Source organism: Rhinopithecus roxellana, chromosome 7, assembly GCF_007565055.1.
Source record: "Rhinopithecus roxellana isolate Shanxi Qingling chromosome 7, ASM756505v1, whole genome shotgun sequence".
Classification (NCBI taxonomy): Eukaryota; Metazoa; Chordata; class Mammalia; order Primates; family Cercopithecidae; genus Rhinopithecus; species Rhinopithecus roxellana.
Genome location: NC_044555.1, coordinates 78,665,377 through 78,687,636, shown reverse-complemented (window position 1 = coordinate 78,687,636; position 22,260 = coordinate 78,665,377). Strand labels below are relative to the sequence as shown.

Genomic DNA, 22,260 nt, shown 5'->3' with positions numbered 1-22,260 from the left:
TGACTCACACCTGTAATCCTATACTTTGGGAGGCTGAGGTGGGCAGATCACCTGAAGTCAGGAGTTCGAGACCAGCCTACCTAACATGGTAAACCCCGTCTCTACTAAAAACACAAAATTAGCTGAGCATGGTGGCACAAGCCTGTAATCCCAGCTACTCAGAAAGCTGAGGCAGGAGAATTGCTTGAACCCAGGAGGCAGAGGTTGCAGTGAGCCAAGATTGCACCATTGCACTCCAACCTGGGCAACAAGAGTGAAACTCTCTCTGAAAGAAAAAAAAAAAAAAGACAACCCAATTAAAAAATGAGTGAAAGATTTGAATAGATGTTTTTCTAAAGAAGATAAACAAATGGGCAATAAGCACATAAAGAGATGCTGAGCATCAGTAGTCATTAGAGAAATGCAAGTCAAAACCAAGTGAGGTGTGATTTCACACCCACTAGGGTGGCTAGAATCAAAAAGACACAATAACAGGTATTGGCAAGGATGTGGAGAAATTGGAAGCCTCGTACACTGCTGGTGAGAATGTTAAGATGGTCCGGCCACATCAGAAAACAGTTTGGTAGCTAAACATAGAATTACCATATGACCCAGAATTCCACTCCTTAGTATATGCCCAAGAGAAGTGACAACATATGTCTACAGAAAAATTTGTACACAAATGTTCATGGCAGCATTATTCATAATAACAAAAAGTGGAAACAGCCTAAATATTCATCAGTTGCTGAATGGATAAGCAAATATTGCATATCTATAAAATGGACAGTTATTCAGTCATAAGAGGGAATTAAGTACTGATACATGCTACATTATGAATGAACCTTGAAAACATGCCAAGTGAACAAAGCCAGTAGAAAAAGCCACGTTGTATGGTTTCATTTATATAAAATGTCCAAAATAAGCAAATCCATGAAGACAGAAAATAGATTGGTAGTTCCTAAGGACTTGGAGAAGGAGGCATAAAGAGACATTGCTATATGAAGGTTCTTTTTGGTGTGATGAAAATGTTCTACATTAGATTGTGGTGGTGATTGCACAATTCTGTGAATATACTAAAAACCATTGACTTGTATAAAGGGGGGATTTTATGGCATGTAAATTATATCTCAGTAAAGTCATGAAAAATCAGATTTATCAAGTTAAAGTAGCATAGTTTCAAATATGTCAACTCACATTTTAAATTGAAATTAATGAAAATTTAAATGTTATGTAAAAAACTTATAGTTAGCTAAAATAAAAAGATACTTCTCTAATGTCTATCATGCTGTTCTTATTTTGTTTTTTTTTTTAATTGACAGTTTTACAAATTTAATGCAGTATTTCTAATGTAATGTCTTAAAAATGTACTTAGGTTGTCGCAGTGAAAATTAGGTTTAAAAATTAAGCATAAATAAGAAATGACATGACAGAACAAGATTATAATTACCAAACAGCTGTGTTTGACAACAGAACAGTGCAGTTCGTGCCACTGCACTCCAGCCTGGGTGACAGAGTGAGACTCTGTCTCAAAAGAATTTTTTAAACCAGTTTATTTTTGATATTCTGTAAGTTCCCCACAATTATATAAACTGCAAAGCCTGGGAGAGAGGCAGAGAAGTATAGGGTTAGAAAGGAAGTCTGGATCCAGCTCACACTCATAATAAGAAGGGCTGTTTCTTTCTTTCTCTTCTGACTCGCTGTTTGAGAAGGTTTTTCAGATAGTTTGTGAGAACCATACGGTAAATGACTCTTTCCATACTATTGTGCAGTTATTTCCTGAATCATATTGCTGTTTGATTCAGTGTCTGGAAATCTAAATAGTTGGGATCATTGATGGATTTGTTCAGAGGCCAAAATCCTGATAAGTTTATTAATGAACATCAGGGTAATTTAATCTTCCTGAATCTTCATGGAACATTTGAAACCCATAAGGGAGAGCCACAATGTAAACGCCTACAGAAATTAGAGAATGTTAATTAAGTACATCACGTAAAGATAAATATTAACAGATTATAGCCCAAACTGATTTCAGAAGACCTGGGTTAGCATTTATGGTAAATTAATTGAGAATAGGAATGAAGAGAATTTTAATGAAGTGACTGGTTTTTCTTCAGCTGCTTTCAAAATTGTGAAAACCTGGCTTGGTCCGGAAGCAGTGAGCTTGTTGAAGTTTACAAGCAAAAATGAAGTTCAGGACTATGTCAGTGTAGAATACCTGCCTCCCCACATGGGTGGAACTGTAAGTATAATATTTGAAACTTGTTTATAAAACCATACTGGATAATGACACATTAGGCTGTATACTTTCCTCAAGGAAAAAAGAAAAGTAGTATCATAATATACAAAGAAGTATCACAGATACCCTCAAAATAGCAAGTAGTGTTACACACATTTTTAAAGTTTTAAAGTTGTTGATTTTTTATTTTTTAATAGGTAATATATTTATGTGGTTCTAAACTGAAGAATATTCAGAAGAATAATGAGAAATAAGTCTTCAGTAAAAATATCTCCTCCTACTTCTATTTCCAATCACCATATTCCCTGCCCAGCTGAATTTCTTATATTAATTTCCAGGGATATGTATTACCTGTATAAACAAGTATAGTATATAATTCTTCCTCCCTCTCATCTCTTCTGAACAGTCAGTGCATTTATGTGCTACTGTGCATCCTGCTTTTCTCTTCACAGCATGTCTTATACCAAATCAGTATGTAGCAGGCTCTCATACTCCTTTACGGCTACATAGTATTCTACTATCTAGACATAAGTTAGTTAATTTCCTCTTGATGTCGCTTCAGTGTGCTTCCAGTTGTTTGCTGTTCAACAATCTTTTTAGTTAAAAAGATACTGTTAAGCATATACTGTCAAGATGTTTTTGAGCTGATTTTTACTACTTACAAAAAACTGTACAACTTATGGACTTGGTACACTTTGGGTTAACTTGATAATATTTCACTTATTTGATTTTTTTGCCATCTATTTTTTATACTGCCTGCCTGGCAAAATTGTGTTCGATCAGAACTAGCAAGAGGAATAGTTTTGATATGTCCTTCTGTTTATTGTCTTTGATTAGAAAAGACCTGAACCAATATTTTTAATTTGAAGTCTTCTTCTTTCTTATTCTAAGGCTTTATTTCACGTTTTCACCTAGAAAAACCAAATACACTTCATTTCAGGTGCTATGCTTGATTTAAAATTTTGTTTATTTTTAATAACTTGCTCATAAAATTGTTATATCTTAAACAATGATAATTAATATAATTCATAACATTTTAAATTATATTAATTTTATGTATAGAAAAGGTTATTTTATTTCCCCTCTCTGTTCTTAGTGACATATTTCTTCAGAATTACCGTCAAAATTATAGCAGGACTATTTTTTAACGTTAATTTTTAAGTTTTTTTTTTCAAAAAGTAATACATATACATGATTTTTTAATAAAGTAAACACAGTACCAGAGATTGAAAAGTGTAACAGTACCATGAAAACTACATCTCCCTTCCCAGGTCCTTGCCCACTGCCACTCCCTAGAGGCAGTCACCATTAAGTTTTCTATCCCTCTGGAGTTATCTGTTACAGTTTTTTACACAAATGGTCACATACCATATATATTGTCCAGTTGTGCTTTTTTCACATCTTTTATTTTGTAGGTTATACCATATTGATTCACATAGGTCTATCTCATTTTTAAACCATTCCAAAATATTCCATTATGTGGATGGATATAACATAATTTATTTAATCACTCCTCTTTTAAAGGACTGCAGTGATAATTGTATTCTAATTTTTTGCCATTACTAGTTTTGCTGCAGTGAATATCCTTGTAATAACTCTTGATGTATGGGTGCAGCAAGAATGCATACAGAATAAACTCCTAGAAAAAAATTCAGTGGGTATAGTTTTTAATTCTGATAGCTGTTGCCACATTTCCTCTAAAGAGATTGTGCCCATTTACCAATAATGTATGAGAATTCTTGAACCACCGCCTTGCCAGCATCGCATATTCTCATTTTTGTAATCATTGCCAGTCTCAGGTAAAAAATATTTCATTGTCATTTTAATTTGCATTTCTTTAATTATAAGTGATGTTGAAAACTTCCTTATGATTCAAAAGACAATTTTCGTTCTTTTTCAGTGTATTCTATATCCCTCTTTTGTATTGTTACAGAACTTATATGGTTCTTAAAAACACACACACACACACACACATACACACAAAACATATACATTTAAAGCTGTTATCCATCTGAAATTCTTTTTGGTGTAGAGAGCGAGCTAGAGATCTAAGGTGATTCTGTATAGATGGCTAGCCAGTTGTCCCACACCACTTATTGCTGCTTTTCTTTCTGGTTTGAAATACTTCCTTTATTTTAAATTTCATGATCTAATTAAGTCTATTTTCTTGGCCAAAGTAATGAATTGTAAATCTACTAAGAGAATTATTTCTCCACCCACCATTTAGTAGGCTCATGTGAAATTATTTTCTTTTAGGATCCTTTCAAGTATAGCTATCCACCACTAGTAGATGATGACTTCCAGACCCCATTGTGTGAGAATGGGCCTATTACCAGTGAGGATGAAACTTCAAGTAAAGAAGACATAGAAAGTGATGGCAAAGAAACACTGGAAACAATTTCTAACGAAGAACAAACACCTCTTCTTAAAAAGGTAACTTTATAAATAAAATGAAACTGAATCACAAGTTATGGTCTATCCCCAATTCTGCCACTAGCCAGCTATGTGATTTTGGGTAATTCACTTAACCTGCTACCCTTCCACATTTTTGTGTGTAAAAAGAAAGAGAAAGGATGTGATTAGCTAACCAGAAGCACCACTTTAGTGTATTTAAGGCTGATTCCAGGCCAGGGCCTGTGTCTTATATCTGTAATCCCAAGCACTTTCTGAGGCTAAGGTGGAAGGATCGCTTGAGCATGGGAGTTTCAGACCAGCCCGAGCAACATAGGGAGGCCCTGTCTCTACAAAAAATAAAAAATTATCCAGATGTGATAGTGCACACCTGTCATCCCAGCTACTCTGGAGGCTAAGTTGGGAAGATCGCTTGAGCCCAGGAGGTCAAGGCTGTAGTGAGCCATGATTGTGCCACTGCACTCTGACCTGGGTGACAGAGTGAGACTTTGTCTCAAAATAAAATAAAGGCTGATTCCATGCTTTTGTATAAAGACTAGCAAAACACATCTAGAAGTAATTGTTTTATCTAAATTTTTTTTATTTGTCTAAAAGTAATAAATTTAAAACTGATTTAGTTCCTTTCTCTAATTTTTAAAAGAGCACTTAGTAGTTGTCACTCTTTTTACAGGTAATCAGGAACTTGATAGATGGATAAATACAATGTTATATTTTAGAAAAATTTAAAGACTCTTAAGGGAAGGGCCATGTTGTATTTTCTACAGTAACCTATGTAGGCACTAAAATAGATGTTAATGGTCATGTTAATATATGCTAAATAGTTATCCTTTTTTTTTTTTTTTTTTTGTCTTTAGATTAACCCAACCGAATCTACTTCCAAAGCAGAAGAAAATGAAAAAGTTGATTCAAAAATGAAAGCTTTCAAGAAACCATTGAGTGTGTTTAAAGGCCCTTTACTACACATCAGGTAATCGCCAAATATTTTATTAGCTATAATTTTATAACGTATCTTGATCACCTTGAGGGAGCCACAAAATTAAGAAAACTTCTCTTTGGTTTTTGAAACTGTAGAAATATAAAACCAAGAGTTATCTGAAGACTTACCTTGGTTTCCAGACATAGTGGATATTTTTAGCTACCTTTCTATTACCATGTCGAGTGTCTTTAAAGGGCTCTTATCACACATCAGATAACAAAAGTAAATATTTATATATTAGTGAATCTGAATGGCAGTAGTTTCCTCACATTACTGATACTATTAGACTTGCCCAAGTTCGGGAATGCCAGAAATGACGCGAAGGATTTGTTGATTTTACTTTCCAAAAGCCAAAGATGAACTAGAAAAATAGGTTTGTGACTAAAGCCAAACTTCAGGACATCTCTGTTTTTCTGCTAGGTTATTTGATTCAAAAGATTCCAGGTTTCTTTCAGCATTGTATAAAGTGTATAAAGACCTTTTTCTCACTGATGTTTTTGGTTGGTAAATATATTTTGCCTTACGTTAAATTGCTACACCAACTTCATGATCTCATGTAGCATTTTCTGTCCCTTTACTTGAAACCTTTCTATATAGCTGCTTTATGTATGTCTCGTATGAACAATACAGCCAGACTTTTAAAAAATCTAATCTGACATTCTCTAATTGATAATATTAGTTTGTGTACATATATTTTGATTACTGTTATATTTGGATTTATCTCCGCCATCTATGTGTATGAAAGCCAACAAACAAGAGAGACATAGATGCGCATGCATTTTCTATTTTTCATCGTTTTTCTTTCCCATTTTCTCCCTTCGTAGTTTATCTTTTTTGTTCGTTTACTTGTTCCCTTTTTTCTCCCTACTTATTTGGAAGTTACACATTCTGTTTTCACTGGAAGCCTGTCACATCATAGGTCCTTGCCTGTAATTGTAGAGGTATGACAGGAAAAGCAGGCTAGGGAGAAAGCCATACAGCTTCTCAACTGCGTGTCGGGCTCTGCTCCTCCCTTCCTCCGCCCCCAGTGAAGTCCCAGAGCTGCTCCTACACGTACATAAGGACCTAACCAACCTCTGTCTTCCTGGAGCTGCTCAGTTTTCGTGCTGGTTACTAAGAACAATGAGATCCATAACCTTGTGTTTTTCTATGACTTACTTAAGATTGGGTTCTAAAAGGAAGCCAGCAACCATGCAAAGTTACCACCTTGTCCAAAACTAGGCAAAGCCCTTCTGGGAGAGCTCATTCTTAAAAACATGTGTTAGTTAGATTAAAAAACACCCCCAAGGTACAGACATTCCTGATATAAAATTAACCTATTTAAAGATGTATCTCAAAATCAAGGGCTCGCTGAAAATCCACTTTAAATTATTCACCTTTTTATATAAAACAAAAACACTATTCTTCCCATCGTTTTGAGCCACCTGATACAATTTGGATAGTGTAATTAAACTACACAAACTTTGCTTGAATCTTTTTAAAATTTTTTTAGGTCATAGGCATTACAATGGAAAGTAATAGTAAGATTTAAATTTTGAAGCTCACTGATTTTACTGTTTAATAAGTTCTTCCTACAGCTCCCATCCCAAATTTACTTTTATGTTTATTTCTCTCCTTCCCTATTACTTAGAAAAGCTGCTATATAGTAAGAAATTATTCTGTTAAATACATTCCTAATCATCTTTCTTTTTAAGTTATGCTCTTTCCTGTTGGTGTATAGAAATATGCCTCATTCTAATTATTTGTAATTAGGTAAAGTTGAAGCAGCAATGCCTTCTTTGCTTTATTATCTATAACCTTCTAAATAGCTTAAATCAGTGCACCTTAAGATAGTGCTGATTATGGGATTAATCAGAGCCTTCGTCATTCTCTCTTCTGTTCTTCTTGGTTTGCTTTTGATCTTGGGGAAAACCGTAGGACTTTTTAAATAGTGTGCATTGAATCAGTAAGATTAAAATACAAAATTGTATTAGGTAATTGTTTTGTAAGTCTTTTTTGGTGAAATGTCTTTATACAAATGAGCCTAAAATATTAACTAAATATTTTTTCTTCAGGCTAATGATTAGATTGTCATTTGTTCTGATTATTACAAATGTTGTATGTTTTTGTCACTCCCTAGCCCAGCAGAAGAACTGTATTTTGGAAATACAGAATCCGGAGAGAAGAAAACTTTAATAGTGTTGACAAATGTAACTAAAAATATAGTGGCATTTAAGGTAAATATCTCAAAGTTACAATAAATTATGTTTGAGAATTTGACATGGAAAGTGATTTTAGACATGTTCTAATTGAAAGATTGAAAAATTTGAACTTGTACAGTGTTTTAATTTATGACAATAGGCATGTAGTACTCCCTTCTGGTTCTAACCAAGTGGCATAGCTTATCAAAAAATTTTCCCTGAACTCTGTATCTGAATCTTTTATGTGCAGTAATAGGCTAATGTCTAAGTTAATACAAGGGTTTAATGTTTGTTGTAAATAACAACCCAAGAGAAATTACTCTTTACTATGTGAATAATTTAATTTATAATAACAGTGAAACATAAAACTGTAAAATTGATAGTGCATTTTCCCCAAGTGTGGTATATTCTGGAATGTAGTTTATATCGGATATTAACCTGATACTGAGCATTAAGTGTAAGAAGACTGAGTCCGTCTCTACCCCATATTGTAGGTTTTCCTGCCTTAAATCTATTTAATTTAGATGTAACCACCAGGATGTTCCTGATGTGCTTTGATTATCTACTGTTTTTTAATTTCTGAGCACCATTGTATTAATTACGTGCAATCTAATGTGCATTGTTTTTGTGAATTTATGTCATTAAATTCAGGCAATTAACAGGATAAATATTTAACAGATGGATTGTTTTATTTAAGAGGGAGTCTGAATGACAATTTGACTTACAAGTATCTTTTTAGCTAGGTCCAGATGCTTTCTTCCTGTTAGTGGGGAAAAAATCTATTCTATGCATAACATCACTGTTACTTTGTAAACTCTTTGTTATTGATTATTCACTGCTAATTTTTTTTTAAAAAGTCATTCTTAAGCCATTTCCCGCCCCCCCCAAAAAAGCACAAAGGATGTTATGTTACTATTGTGTTTATAAACAGGTGAGAACAACAGCTCCAGAAAAATACAGAGTCAAGCCAAGCAATAGCAGCTGTGACCCGGGGGCATCAGTGGATATAGTTGTGTCTCCCCATGGGGGTGAGTTGTCACTTAGTAGCCACAGCAGATGTTGAGTGTAGGGGGGAAGGGGACCTGGAGCTGGGCTCTGAGTCATCAGAGATGTCGGGCTAGAATCTAGAAATTAGCAGAGTATCACGAGTCACCTCACCTTGCTGTAGATATCTATTTTCCCACATGTGAAATGGGATGGTCAAAGAGGTCTCTAAAGCCCTTTCCAGCATTAAAATGTAATTGTTTCTAACAAGTAAAATTGTTTAAACTGACACCAATTGAAATTGAATTTCAAAGGAGAAATTCCTCACTTTTAGAACATTTTCCTTTTTAAAGATATTTCCATTTTCTTCTTTTTCCTTAATGTTAAGTTCCAGAATAATGCTTTAAACCACATGCATATCCAACCCCTTTGAAGGTTCCTGTTTATATGCTGAATTACTCTTTTGGAATGCAGGTTTAACAGTCTCTGCCCAAGACCGTTTTCTGATAATGGCTGCAGAAATGGAACAGTCATCTGGCACAGGCCCAGCAGAATTAACTCAGTTTTGGAAAGAAGTTCCCAGAAACAAAGTGATGGAACATAGGTAAGCTTTTTCCTCACATTCTTCTCAAATGTAGTGGGAAGAATCAGAAAGAGAAAAGTGCCTCCTTGGACCAGGTGGCCTCCCTTTCTTCTTACATCTGCTGGGTGCCCTGCAAGGCTCTGGGGATGCCCAGATGAAAGAGACCTGGTGTTGCTCAAGGAGGTCACTAGTAGCAGAAACTCACTTGCAGGTCAGTGCAAGAGTCTGGATCTGTCCAGATCACAAACACAGATTGTCTCAGCAGTTCTCCCTGTAGGAACGCTCACCTTACATACTAGAATGTTTTTTACAGCATTGTTTGTAATAGTGAAAAACTGGAAAAAAAGAATCTAAATGGTAACCAGTAAAGCAATAGTGAGATACGTTTGAGTATATCCACACTAAAGCGTGCTGCAACCACTCAGAAAGGCACAGCAAGTCTATTTGTTCTGACATGGAAAGACATCTGTGATATATTTTAGAAAACAAATCTAGTGAGAAAAATTGGTTATGGACATTATCCTACTTAAGAGGAGGGAAAGCGTGTGTATATAGATATATACATGTATGTGCATGTATATAGATATATCAGGTTGTGACAAATTTCTTGAAAAGATGCATAGAAAAGGAGAATAGAAAAGACTGTATTGTAGTTTTATTTTGCTTTTTTTTTTATTGGAATTGTGGTTTATTGGAGTGTTCCCATTTTTTCCCACCAGGGGACATTTGTCAATGTCTGGAGACAATTTTGGTTATCACAACTGGGGGATGGGGTACAACGGGCATCTAATGGGGGCAGCATAGGGATGCTGCTAAACCACTAGCAGTACACAGGACAGTCCCATCCCCCAAAAATGATCTGACCCCAAATGTCCATAGTGCCAAGGTTGAGAAATCTTGCTTTATAGGGTAGTTAAGGATGACCACTCCAGTGACATTAGAGTAGGCCCTGAAGCAAGCCACATAGATAACTGGACAGAGACCTTTCCAGACAGAACAACAAATGCAAAAGGAGTGTTCTTGGCCTTTGGGAGGAACAACAAGGAAGTCACTGTCTCATGACTCCACTAAGGGAGGAGCATGGTGAGAGATGGGGACAGAGATAGTAGGATATCAGATCGTCCCTATGGTGAGGACTTCTGAGTGAGAGGAAAAACTACTAGGCGGTGCTAAGCAGAGCCATGAGGTGATACGGGCTTATTTTTTTAAAGGATTCTTCTGGGTACTGTGTAGAAACTAGACGGTGGGCAGTGATACCAAGTTCACACTACAGTGGAATTTGCTATATGCCAGCACTGTTCTAGATGCTTTAGACATACTGATTCATTCAGTCATGAAGACAGCCCTGTGAGGGAAGAAGGCATTTTTCCTACTTTATAGAGGAGAAGCTGGGAAACCTGATAATGGCTATGGTTGAATGAAATCTTCGGGGCTGGCCACAGTGGCTCACACCTGTAATCCCAACACTTTGAGAGGCTGAGGTGGGAGGATTGCTTGAGCCCAGGAGTCCAAGACCAGCCTGGGCAACATAGGGAAACCTCCTCTCTACAAAAACTCAAGAGCTTAGCTGATAGATCATGAAAATAGTTTATGAACAGTGAAATTCCTGAGAAGGCTGAAAGTGTGTGGGGGACCAAAGCAGGGGAGATTAGCCTTAGTCCAGAGGAGGGAGAAGCAAATGGAGGTCAGCAGCCTGCCTTGTTTTTACATGTAATATTTAAATTTTCAAATTCTATTACAGGAGGGCCTACTTTCTGTTTTTATCAACAGTTTTTCTTTTGTTCAAAGACATGGTTATGGGAATATTTTGAAAGGGTAAGAAACACTGGTATAAAAGGTGTTGTAGATTAATTTGAAGTTCTTATGAAACAGTCTCTCAAAATGAAGGGTGATTTTTGGTTTTGTTATGTTCGAGTTGCTTTGTTTGCTTTGTTTTTTGCTTTACCAATTACTGATGGTTTGCTTTTCTATGACTGTGAGAGGAGATCACTGCCGCAGAAAGTGGGAGGGAGGCTTGGTGGTGGGGTACTGAAGCTCAAGGAAAGTACCTTTCTCCTACCTAGAAAGGGTGATTTCCTTCAAATCATAAGATACTTTGATGAATTCTACTGAATACCATATAAAAACTTTCATTTGAATTTTACTGAATGGGATCTGCCATATGTTGTGTTCCTTATACGTACATTAATTAACGAAGCTGGAAGATACCTATACACAGAGCAGCTGTCTTAGGTGAACCTGGGGAAGAGGAGTGAGGGTTTTCACCTCTGTTACATAGTCTTCTGTGTTTAGCTGTTTTCATTTTATATTTTACTTTTATAAGAAAATTCATTAACATTTTTAAGAAGTTATGTTTTCTTTGGATTTTCATAGGTTAAGATGCCATACTGTTGAAAGCAGTAAACCAAACACTCTTACATTAAAAGACAGTGCTTTCAACATGTCAGATAAAACCAGTGAAGATATATGTCTACAAGTAAGTGTACTTTCTTCCTACCCAGACAAAGTTGTTAATGCTGATCAACATTAGAAATCCCTTTTTTTCTCACAGACATAAGGAAAAACCTTTGGCATAGACACAACAGAAATACTGTCTTCTTTGTGAAGAGATGCCAAATCAGAAATGGTAGGCAGGCCAGGTGCAGTGCTGCCTGTAATCCCAGCACTTTGGGAGGCCAAGGCAGGAGGATCACTTGAGCCCAGTATTTTGAGGCCAGTCTGGGCTATAATATAGCGAGACCCTGTCTCTACAAAAAAACTGAAAATTAGCCAGGTGTGGTGGCACACATCTATAGTCCCAGCTACTCGGGAGTCTGAGGCAGGAGGATTGCTTGAGCCTGGGAGGTCAAGGCTGCAGTGAGCCGTGATCATGCCACTGCCCTCCAGTCTGGGCAACAGAACAAGACCATTTCTCAATAAAAAAAGAAAAGAAATGGTGTAAGAAGTGAGTTATTTTTGGAGATCTACTAACCATTTGAAAGCTTTGGCCATTTTTAGCAATGCACAAGGTGCTTTGGGGAGTATCAAATAATTCAGTCTTGCAGAAAAAAAGTGCCAAGTAGTGCATTTAAATTTGAAAGAGACTGAGGGGCTCTCTGAGTAGCTGAACTACTTAAGGGTTTCTGTACCTCCAGGAACTGACTGCTCTGCTCCTGTCTCAGCTAGAAATTTAGACCTCTCAAAATGAGAATAAGCAAAGATATATCTGTCCACCAAACAAATCTAATGCCCTGTTGCACTTCCACCTCCTTCCACCAGCCTTACAGAGTAGTGGGCCCCATCCTTTCAGTGTTTGGATTTCTAGTATTCCTGTTTGTCGTGCCCATGATTAATGACTGTTTTATTGATATAAATCTTTCATCCCTTTTTCCCTCTTCAGCTCAGTCATTTACTAGAAAGCAATAGGAAGCTTGAAGACCAAGTTCAGCGTTGTATCTGGTTCCAGCAGCTGCTGCTTTCCTTAACAATGCTCTTGCTTGCTTTTGTCACCTCTTTCTTCTATGTATTGTACAGTTAAAGAAGTGGTGCCGAGTAGGAACCACGGCTCCTTCGTCCATTAGTTGGAAAAAGTAACAGACCTAAAACTCTTCCAAGCTACTAAAAACATTGCACATCTGTGCTTCCTAAAAGGAAATATGCAGCACTTAGAGGGGAACACATACATGTCTTGAAAATAAACTGCTAGAATAAAGAAATGCTGGAGAAATTGATTATAAGAGACTATAGCTATTTAGTAAAGTAAGTAAAGGCATATCCATTGTGTAAATTAATAGTTTAAATATAATTTATTTTTTCCTTTTGATCTGAATACTTTTAAAGCTTAAGTTTTATCGTGTAAATACATTAGCTAAACTGAAAAGTATAAGTAACATGCTTTGTTGCAGCCAAAAAATGTAATCTGCTTTTTTATGACAGAATTATTATAGCTGAGCTGACTTACTAGCTTTTCTATACTATGTATATAGAAGAACATGTATATTGAGAAAGAAAACATACTTATATAGAGGAATTTATGTAACCATGACTTTGTAATTTTGAGAATTCCTCCCAGGTGATGGTCAATATTCTTTTGGAATGTAAACCGATTTAATGCCAAACCACCTTAACCCTTGTTTCTCAGTGTTCCTTAACAGCCTGCCTTTTATTAATCTCAGGCTTTTTTATGAACACTCTCATTTCAGTAGAATTTGGAAAACTAAGTGTGGTTGGAATTTCTTTGAATTCTGTTAGTAATGCCCAAAAGAAAAGTCTCAAGCAGTCCCCCATCCAGTCATTTTTATGGAGTTTCATGTTGTCCACTATAGCTGGACACTGAACCTTTTGCCTAATTTATTAAAAAGCCCTGACCTTCTGTTGTCCCATCTTCACCCCCATTCCAGAGCAGAGGAGTCTCTGTGGACCATGAATTGCACTGTCTCCCTCCTCATTTCTAAATGAAAGGTGTTAGATATAAATGTTTTGAAAAGTTAGTTGTATGAGATGCTAAGCAGGATAATAAATTTAGATTTTAAAATGTTCCTTGTTAAAGTCAGCCCATGACAAGGAAATTTACAAAATACTAGAGTATCTAAAAAGGTGAAAAGAAAGAAATAAAAAGAAACATAGATGCCCAGGTGTCAGCTCTCCATTTAAAGAATGAAAAATGTAACTCACGATGATCTGTGAAACCTTCAAACTAGGACCAATTGACTTACTTACTTGATATTCTGCCTTTGATATGGTAGTACCCACCTGGTATTCCTAAAATCCTAAAAAGATACACCTTGCAGTAGCAGAGGCGATGAAATTAGTTTGTTTTCTCATTAATATGGCCAGTTTGGGTCTATGTTGCTTCACATGTACATCTACTTTATTTGAAAGAAAAAACAGTCTGCCTGTAAAATGTTGAGTCTCGATTGAGCCATGTTTGGAGATGTTATTACTATTCTGAAGGGTAGTATTGTTGGCTTTCATCTTCAAGAAGTTCATTCCAAAACTGAGTTATGAAGAATGATATAACAGAATTCCTTCAAAATTGGCCTAGAAAATAAAACCTTAAAAGGACACTGGTGTGCTACTTTGTCTTAATTTGGGCTTTTCTGTTTCAGTTTGCCACCTCCAGCTGTGAAACGGACTGCAGTCCACCCTAAGTACTGTGCACAGTATCTCCCTGTATGTGTGCACAGTGGCTTCCCCTTACATGGTAGATTTTTGGCCTTAATATAATCTAATCCCAAAGTAGTTGTGTATGTTTTCTGTTCCTTGGCAAATAAATGAGGAAATAATTAGCCAAGATTGAAAATGCATTGTCCTAACGGTGTCCCTTTAATGTTTCATATGAAAAATTATGTTGACCCACTAAAATATCCTTGCTCAATGTCTGGTCAGTTGAATTTAATAACATATCTTGTTAATGTTTGTGTATCTATTAAATGTGACTAAGCAGGATTACTGAAAATTAACTATAAAATCAAAGGCATCTAAATGTTTGTACTTGTCTTGATTAATCATATATTTACACTTGATTTTATTCTGTCTTCATTTGTTTTTATTTAATCATAATTGCATGATTATTTTTGGTACTCTAATCAGTAATTTTATTTTTAATCATGTCATTACCTAGTCATGACCAAATTACCAAGGAACCAACATTTAGATTTAGATATTTGTTTTCACTTAGGAATGGAAATTAATAGATTTTCCATGGAAGCATTCGTGAAATATCATGACCTTGATCTGCAAGTAGCCTAAAAATGCGATTGCTGGTAAACCTGGCCTCAAATTTCATACTACCATAACTGTTTTTATATATCGCCACTAATTTTGACTGGATTTAATAGCACTTTATTGTACAACTACAAAAAAAAAATATATTCCTAGAATTGTTGCCAGTGTAATTTCTCTAATGTTCTGGTGCTTTTCATATATTTTCAGTATTTTTATTACTATATTGGTATTTTCTTTGTATAAATTGATTAAAAGAACATGTTTTCTATTTTAATATGTTTTAGAAAAATAATTACATTTATGAAATAAATATCATCAGGAAAAAAAAAACCTCTGGTCTCTAATTGATAAAGCATCTTAAAGAAAATCAATATTCAACCTCACTCTGACCTTTTAAAGATCATAGTAATTTTGGATCTGCTTTGCATTTCTATGAGGACAGCACTGCAGGCCTCCAAAGATGCAGTCCAGTGTCAGGTTAGCCTGTCCTTTAGTGTGTCCTGTTTCTCCTTGTCCCCATGTCAGGTGTAGCTGCTCTTCAGTGTAGTTCTTCGTTTTCCCCAGACATAGCATTGGACCCACTGTCATGCTTAGAGCTCATTGTGGAGCCTGTTGTTGAAGCTGCAATGAGTCAGAATTGCCACGTAGTTTCCCCAATCCTAGTATCCACACATAGTGCTCTCTAACAGGAGCAAGCAGGAGGCAGGCTAACAAGAAGTCTGCCTGACTGCCAGACACACAGGGAAGATAGCAGTGTGGCACTGATCATTCTGAAATCAGGCACATGCTCAGGACCTGGGACCTGGGGGGTGTTGCAGAGGGGCAGCAGGGAAGCCCAGGATGGTGATGTTAGAGGTTCTCAGGGTCTGTCACCAATGAAATACACAAATTCCCAAATGGCAGCTACCTCTCCATAAAAATAGCATGAATGGGACAGGTCCCTCTTCTACACTGAAAAATAATCCTGGAGATAACAAAATCAGGTGGTTAAAGAGTCCCAACCCTCTGATAAATTCAAAATAGAGCCACAAAGAATGTTAACCTGCCAACAAACACCATACTGACCTGGGATGTGACAGGGTGGTCTCCGTCCCTAAAGGGCACAATTTTCTAGGAGACTAGAGCTCCTGTCAGGAAACTCTCCAGCTAGGTCGGAAAGGATTGGTTACTTTACAACAGTCTTCAGCTCTTTCTCCCCTAAATGTTTACCATCAACTCTAGGTTTCCTGATATCAGAACAATATGGGCCCTCGAAAGCATAGGGCTCCCCTTCTCTCCCTGGCCCAAAGAGACAGACTAGAAATCTTCTGTTCCAACTGAAACAGTGGTTGTTAGGAGTGAGGGCTCTGAGGTAAGACTACCTGTGTGACTTGGGAAAGTTAAGCCAGTTTCAGCCTGCTTCCCTAAGTGATAATCATAGTACTACTCCACAGGTTAGGTGTGAGAATGAGAGGAAATAATGCGTTTAAAGCATCCACGGAGTGTAGCCTTGCTTTGCTGATGCATTGCCTCCACCTCCTTGTCAATTCTCCAAACTTTTTCCTGTCTTTTATCCACTCTTGCATTCTTGGCACCTCAGTAAAATTATCAAATCAGTTCTTTCACATCTGCATCTTCATTTGTCCTTATATTGAATAAAAATTATCTCCCTGTAATGTCCAAAGAGTCTATACCTTCCTTATTCCCCACACATGTTGCCTGCCATGAAGAGTGAGACCAATCTCTTCCACGTGTTAACATATTTGAAGACAACTGGTTTAACTGACAAGAATACAGAAAAATATCTCCCTGACCCATAGGGACAAGATTTGTGCACATTTTCAAGTCTTCCTGGGGGGAAAATTTGAGGGGTCCTTGAAACCAGCAGTTTTCCCACGCTCATCTTGAGCAGTCTCGAGACAAAACATACTTGTCATAACACGCAAATATGGTTAAGCAGCTTGGGTCAGATACCAAATAATCTTTCAGTCATAAGTGGAATACATCATAACATACTGTCTTTTATAGATAAGGAAACCCAAAGTAACATGACTAGTTGGTGTCAGAACAAAGAGTTTAATCTTTTAAGTCCAATGCTGTCATAACTGCCCGGAGCTGCCACATTGGAGCAGTAGGTTAAAATGCTGAACAGGTACGTCTGAGAGCTTTACTTTCACCAACAGTATGAGAAGAAAAGAGAATGAAGATAAAATAGGTGACAAAGTAGAATAGCCACTCAGGACCCTTGGCTGGAAGTTTCTTGGTATTCTAAGCTGTAGACAGACTGTATTAGTTCATTCTCACACTGCTATAAAGAACTACCTAAGACTGTGTAGTTTATAAAGAAAGGTTTAATTGGCTCACAGTTCTGCAGGCTACACAGGAGGCATGGCTGGGGAAGCCTCAGGAAATTTAAAATCATGGGAGAAGACAAAGGGGAAGCAGGCACATCTTGCATGGCTGGTGCAGGAGGAAGAGAGAGAAGAGGGAGGTGCTACACACTTTTAAAAAAACCAAATCTCATGAGAACTCACTATCACAAGAACAGCAAGGGAGAAATCCACCCCCATGATCCAGTCACCTCCCACCAGGCCCCTCCTCCAACATTCCCCAATTTGGCATGAGATTTGGATGGGGACGCAAATTCAAACCATATCACAGACCTTATCTTCAAAAAGGTTTTAAACATACAGATTAACATATGTTTGCTTTGTGGAGTGGTTTGATGTGCAGCATCAACCTTCAGGGAGGCTTATTCAACTCTCGGTAGAAGGGCATATAGTAGGGTGTGCTACCACCAGCTGTCTGAGGAGCCATAGTCTAGTAACCTGAACAAGTCTTGTATTTAATAAAATCAGAGCACATATGTTAGTTTTCTATTGCCATATAAAAATTTCCACAAGCTTAGCAGCTTAAAACAGCACAAATTTATTATCATCTCACAGTTTCTGTGGGTTACACCGGTACAGCATGACTGGGTTCTCTGCTCAGGGGCTCAGTAGTCTGAAATCAAGATGTCAGCTGACTACATCCTCCCTGGAGGCTCCACTAGGTAAAGATCCACTTTCAAGTGCCTTCAAGTTGTTGGCACAATTCATTTCCTTGTGGCTATAGGACTGAGGTTGTCAATTTGCTAGCAAAAGGGTCTTTGTGGCTCCCCACCCCTATAGGCAGTTTACAGCATGGCTGTTGCTACCACCAATCTTCCTTCAGAAAGGACCCAGTTACTTTTAAGGACTCACCTGATTAAGTCAAGCCCACCCAGGACAATATCCCTTGGGATTCACTCTAAGGTAGTTTATCCAGAACCTTAATTATATCTGTGAAGTCCTTCTTAATCATGGGAGTGACATCCCATCACATTCACAAGCAACACCCCCACTCCGTACTCAAGAAGAGATGCTGTGTGTGTGCTGGGTGGGACCTGCAAACTCATCCAATTCAGTCCCCCAGGAAACAGAGGGTTGAAGAACTGAACTCAACCTTAAGCAGTGTGATTGACGGCTTTGAATTCACAGATGTTCCACACCTGAAAGGAAATAGACTAGAACTTCTTTATTAGGCACCAAATGGCAGGTGTTGAGACCATATATCTCTATCTTGGTTGGCTTTCTCTAGTCTCGTAGATTCAGTTCACACAAGTATTCAAACTTTTGTGAGTAAATTGTTAGAGGAAAGTATGTCACCACTATTTTAAACATGTATTCAATCATAAAAAGCGCTTAAGAAAGATTATCACAATGAGTTAATTTGCTAGGACAAAGGATACTTCCAGTAATTGTGTTCTTTTATAAATGAAGCTCTAGTGAAAGCAATTAGCTTTTTTTAACTTTCCCTTTTCTTTTTTTTTTTTTTTTTTTTTTTTTTTTTTTTTTTTTTTTTTTTGAGGCGGAGTCTCGCTCTGTCGCCCGGACTGGAGTGCAGTGGCCAGATCTCAGCTCACTGCAAGCTCCGCCTCCCGGGTTTACGCCATGCTCCTGCCTCAGCCTCCTGAGTAGCTGGGACTACAGGCGCCCGCCACCTCGCCCGGCTAGTTTTTGTATTTTTAGTAGAGACGGGGTTTCACCGTGTTAGCCAGGATGGTCTCGATCTCCTGACCTCGTGATCCGCCCGTCTCGGCCTCCCAAAGTGCTGGGATTACAGGCTTGAGCCACCGCGCCCGGCAACTTTCCCTTTTCTTTCCGAATAATCCATTTGCATCAGTTAATTTGAGTTAGTTTTCTTAGACATAAATATGCTCTGTGGATGTAAGTAAATAAGAAGGATAAAACTATTAAACAACAAAAAAGGAAACAATTCTTACAGAAACCTGCATCATGATATCCAACATTTATACTCTCTAATTTACTTTGGATTAAATTCTAGTGCCTTGAATTCTATTATTTCAGAAAGTCCTCTGCACATTTTCAGGTTGTTCTGGAGCTATGTATACATGTATATGTGTTTAAAAATCTCACTGATTTCCTGGTTCATTTTGGAAATCATGTACATATGTGTGTATTCTTAGTAAGTTTCTGAACGCAAGAAACTTCCAAAAATCCTAATATTATGCTTGACCCTTTCCCTTGCTGAATCTGAGACCATAACAAACCACGAAGTCAATCATTTGTGTTTCTCAATCCAGTATCCATTTATCCTTTTCTGCATCAAGTTTTCACTCTAATACTACAATACAGATTCATTCAGTAGAACTTATGAAATTTGCCCTGAACTGCCTTCACCCACTACCATGCAAATATGGTTGAACAACTTGAATCAAATACCAAATAACTGTTTTCAGTCATAAACTAAGTGTCAAAAATGTGTTTTGGGTACTTTTCCAATATTCTAGATTCTGTGACTCCAGCTACTTCCTTTTAGTGGGGGTGCAGAGGAAGGAAGCTATTATTAGAAGCAATAACAATAGTATGACACAGTCTAGCAGAATTTAATTTTTTTAAATGTGACTGAACTGGTAAGTTACTAAAAAGGATAAGTGAAAGGAAATTGACGTAAAAAGCAAAGCTTCCTTGCAAATCCAGTATTTACTGCTCTAGGATTTCTTAAACTGCTTAAGAACTTAGTCATTAAAGGTGGAGGTGCATCTTATACAGGAGCTATATTCTAAAGTCAGTGCTTAGGATAGAATTGAGTATAGTTAGAATTGTTCTTTAAAAATCATTAGGAAGGTGTCAGCCAGACACCGTGGCTCATGCCTGTAATCCCAACACTTTGGGAGGCCGAGGCTGGTGGATCACCTGAGGTCGGGAGTTAGAGACCAGCCTGACCAACATGGAGAGACCCGCCTCCACTAAAAATACAAAACTAGCTGGGCGTGGTGGTGCATGCCTGTATTTCCAGCTTCTCGGGAGGCTGAGGAGGAAAATTGCTTGAACCCAGTAGGTGGAGGTTGCTGTGAGCCAAAATCACGCCTTTGCACTCCAGCCTGGGCAACAAGAGTGAAACTCCGTCTCAAAAAAAAAAAATAAAATAAAATCAATCAATCAATCATTAGGAAGTGCCACAACCGAAATGGCCATAATAACACCTATCTTGGTCAATTAGACATTCATTTTTAACACCAGGTAAAGTATTTGGCTTACTTTTTATTATTTTGCCAGGAGGAGGGGGTCATGTAGTCTAATAAATATATGTAATATGTCTTTAAAACTAGAATCACCATCAGCAAGATTCTCTTGCTTTAAGAAGACAAGAGAATTGAGAACGAATGAAAGACAAACATTATTATTTACCATTCTACATGTGTAGAGTGGAACAGACCTTCTTCATTCTAAGAGTTAAGATATAAGTGAGGTCACTCACATAGTTAGGGCCAAACTCCGAACTGAAATCTGATCTTCCTCTTAGACAAATCTCTAAAAAGGGCCCTCAGGACATTTCCACTTGCATCCCTCTCCTTGTCATCGCACTCCATTCTATTGTTTACATCCATCACTCTGGCAAAACAGTACCGTGTACTTGCTATGGCCCAGCAATGACCTCCTTGTTGCTTCTTCCAATGGACCCACTTTGACTTGAGTCTGAAGTGAGTTCTTGCAACAGCATTTGACTGTATCAACCACAAGTTTCATAAGACAACAAACTCCTGCTTTTTTCTCCCAGTGATATTCTTCAGTTTCCTTTACTGGCTCGTCTTCCTTCACCAAGTCTTTAAGATGTTAAAGTCAGAACTGAACTCTCTTAGACGGGCATGGTGGCTCATGCCTGTAATCCCAGCACTTTGGGAGGCTGAGGCAGGTGGATCACCTAAGGTCGGGAGTTCGAGACCAGCCTGACCAACATGGTGAAACCCCGTATCTACTAAAAATACAAAAATTAGCTGTGCATGGTGGCCGGCACCTGTAGTTCCAGCTACATGGGAGGCTGAGGCAGGAGAATTGCTTGAACCTGGGAGGCAGAGGTTGCTGTGAGCCGAGATCACACCACTGCACTCCAGCCTGGGTGACAGAGCGAGACTCCGTCTCAAAAAAAAAAAAAAAGAACTGAACTTTCTTTCCTCACTGCCCTTTAGGTTAACTCCTCCATACCCATGGCTGCAATTACCATCAATAAGCCATTAACCCTTGTATATTTCTAACCCAGACTTCCTGTTTTAAGTCTAGACACATGTACCCAGTATCAACTCAGTAGTTCCAGGTATCTATCAGAAAATGTCAAAACCAACCCGTAACCTTGTCTTCCATTCCCATCTCAATGGATGGTAGGCTAGACTAGGCTCCCCCCATGTGGCAAGTACTATATTATGCTATGTGCTGGGGACTAGATGGTGAATACTTCATGGAGTTTATAGTCTAATGGGGAGTGAGACATTAATAAAAATTGTACAAATTTTTAAATACAAGCTGTAATGAGTGTTATGAAGAAAACATGGTGGTGTCATGGGAGAATCTAATAAGGGGACCTCCATCCATTTACACCAGCTAGAAACTGAACTCCATCCTTGACGCCACAGAGTTCACCCTCTTCCAATTCTACCTCTTCATTGCCACCTTCACTTCAATCCACAGCTCTGTCACTTGAACTACTCCTGAAACAACCTCAAGAGGTCTCTGGGCATCTTCTAGAAGCCTTTCTCCATACTGATTCAGGAATATTCAGGGCCTATCGAAACTGCACATCCAGTCATATCTCTCTCCTGATTAAAAGTTTCAAGTGGCTTTCATGGCTTTTAAACAATGATTAAACTTCCTAACTTGTCCTACAAAGCCCTGAATGATCAGTCCTT

General features: G+C 37.7%; 1 protein-coding gene across 2 annotated transcripts in view; it reads left to right on the top strand.

Annotated features, from left to right (window-relative positions):
- The window catches only part of MOSPD2 (motile sperm domain containing 2), a 49,481-nt gene extending 34,255 nt beyond the window's left edge, over positions 1 to 15,226 (top strand). Inside the window, exons 8-15 of one of the 2 annotated variants that reach the window (XM_010352887.1) lie at positions 2,094 to 2,218; positions 4,472 to 4,648; positions 5,482 to 5,594; positions 7,723 to 7,819; positions 8,715 to 8,811; positions 9,242 to 9,371; positions 11,724 to 11,826; positions 12,730 to 15,226. In XM_010352887.1, the coding sequence (XP_010351189.1) occupies positions 2,094 to 2,218; positions 4,472 to 4,648; positions 5,482 to 5,594; positions 7,723 to 7,819; positions 8,715 to 8,811; positions 9,242 to 9,371; positions 11,724 to 11,826; positions 12,730 to 12,867 (980 nt within the window). In that variant the 3' untranslated portion in view covers positions 12,868 to 15,226. The remainder of the gene's footprint in view (positions 1 to 2,093; positions 2,219 to 4,471; positions 4,649 to 5,481; positions 5,595 to 7,722; positions 7,820 to 8,714; positions 8,812 to 9,241; positions 9,372 to 11,723; positions 11,827 to 12,729) is intronic. The other variant, XM_010352888.2, reaches the window with a different exon arrangement.
- The last annotated feature ends 7,034 nt before the right edge of the window (positions 15,227 to 22,260 follow it).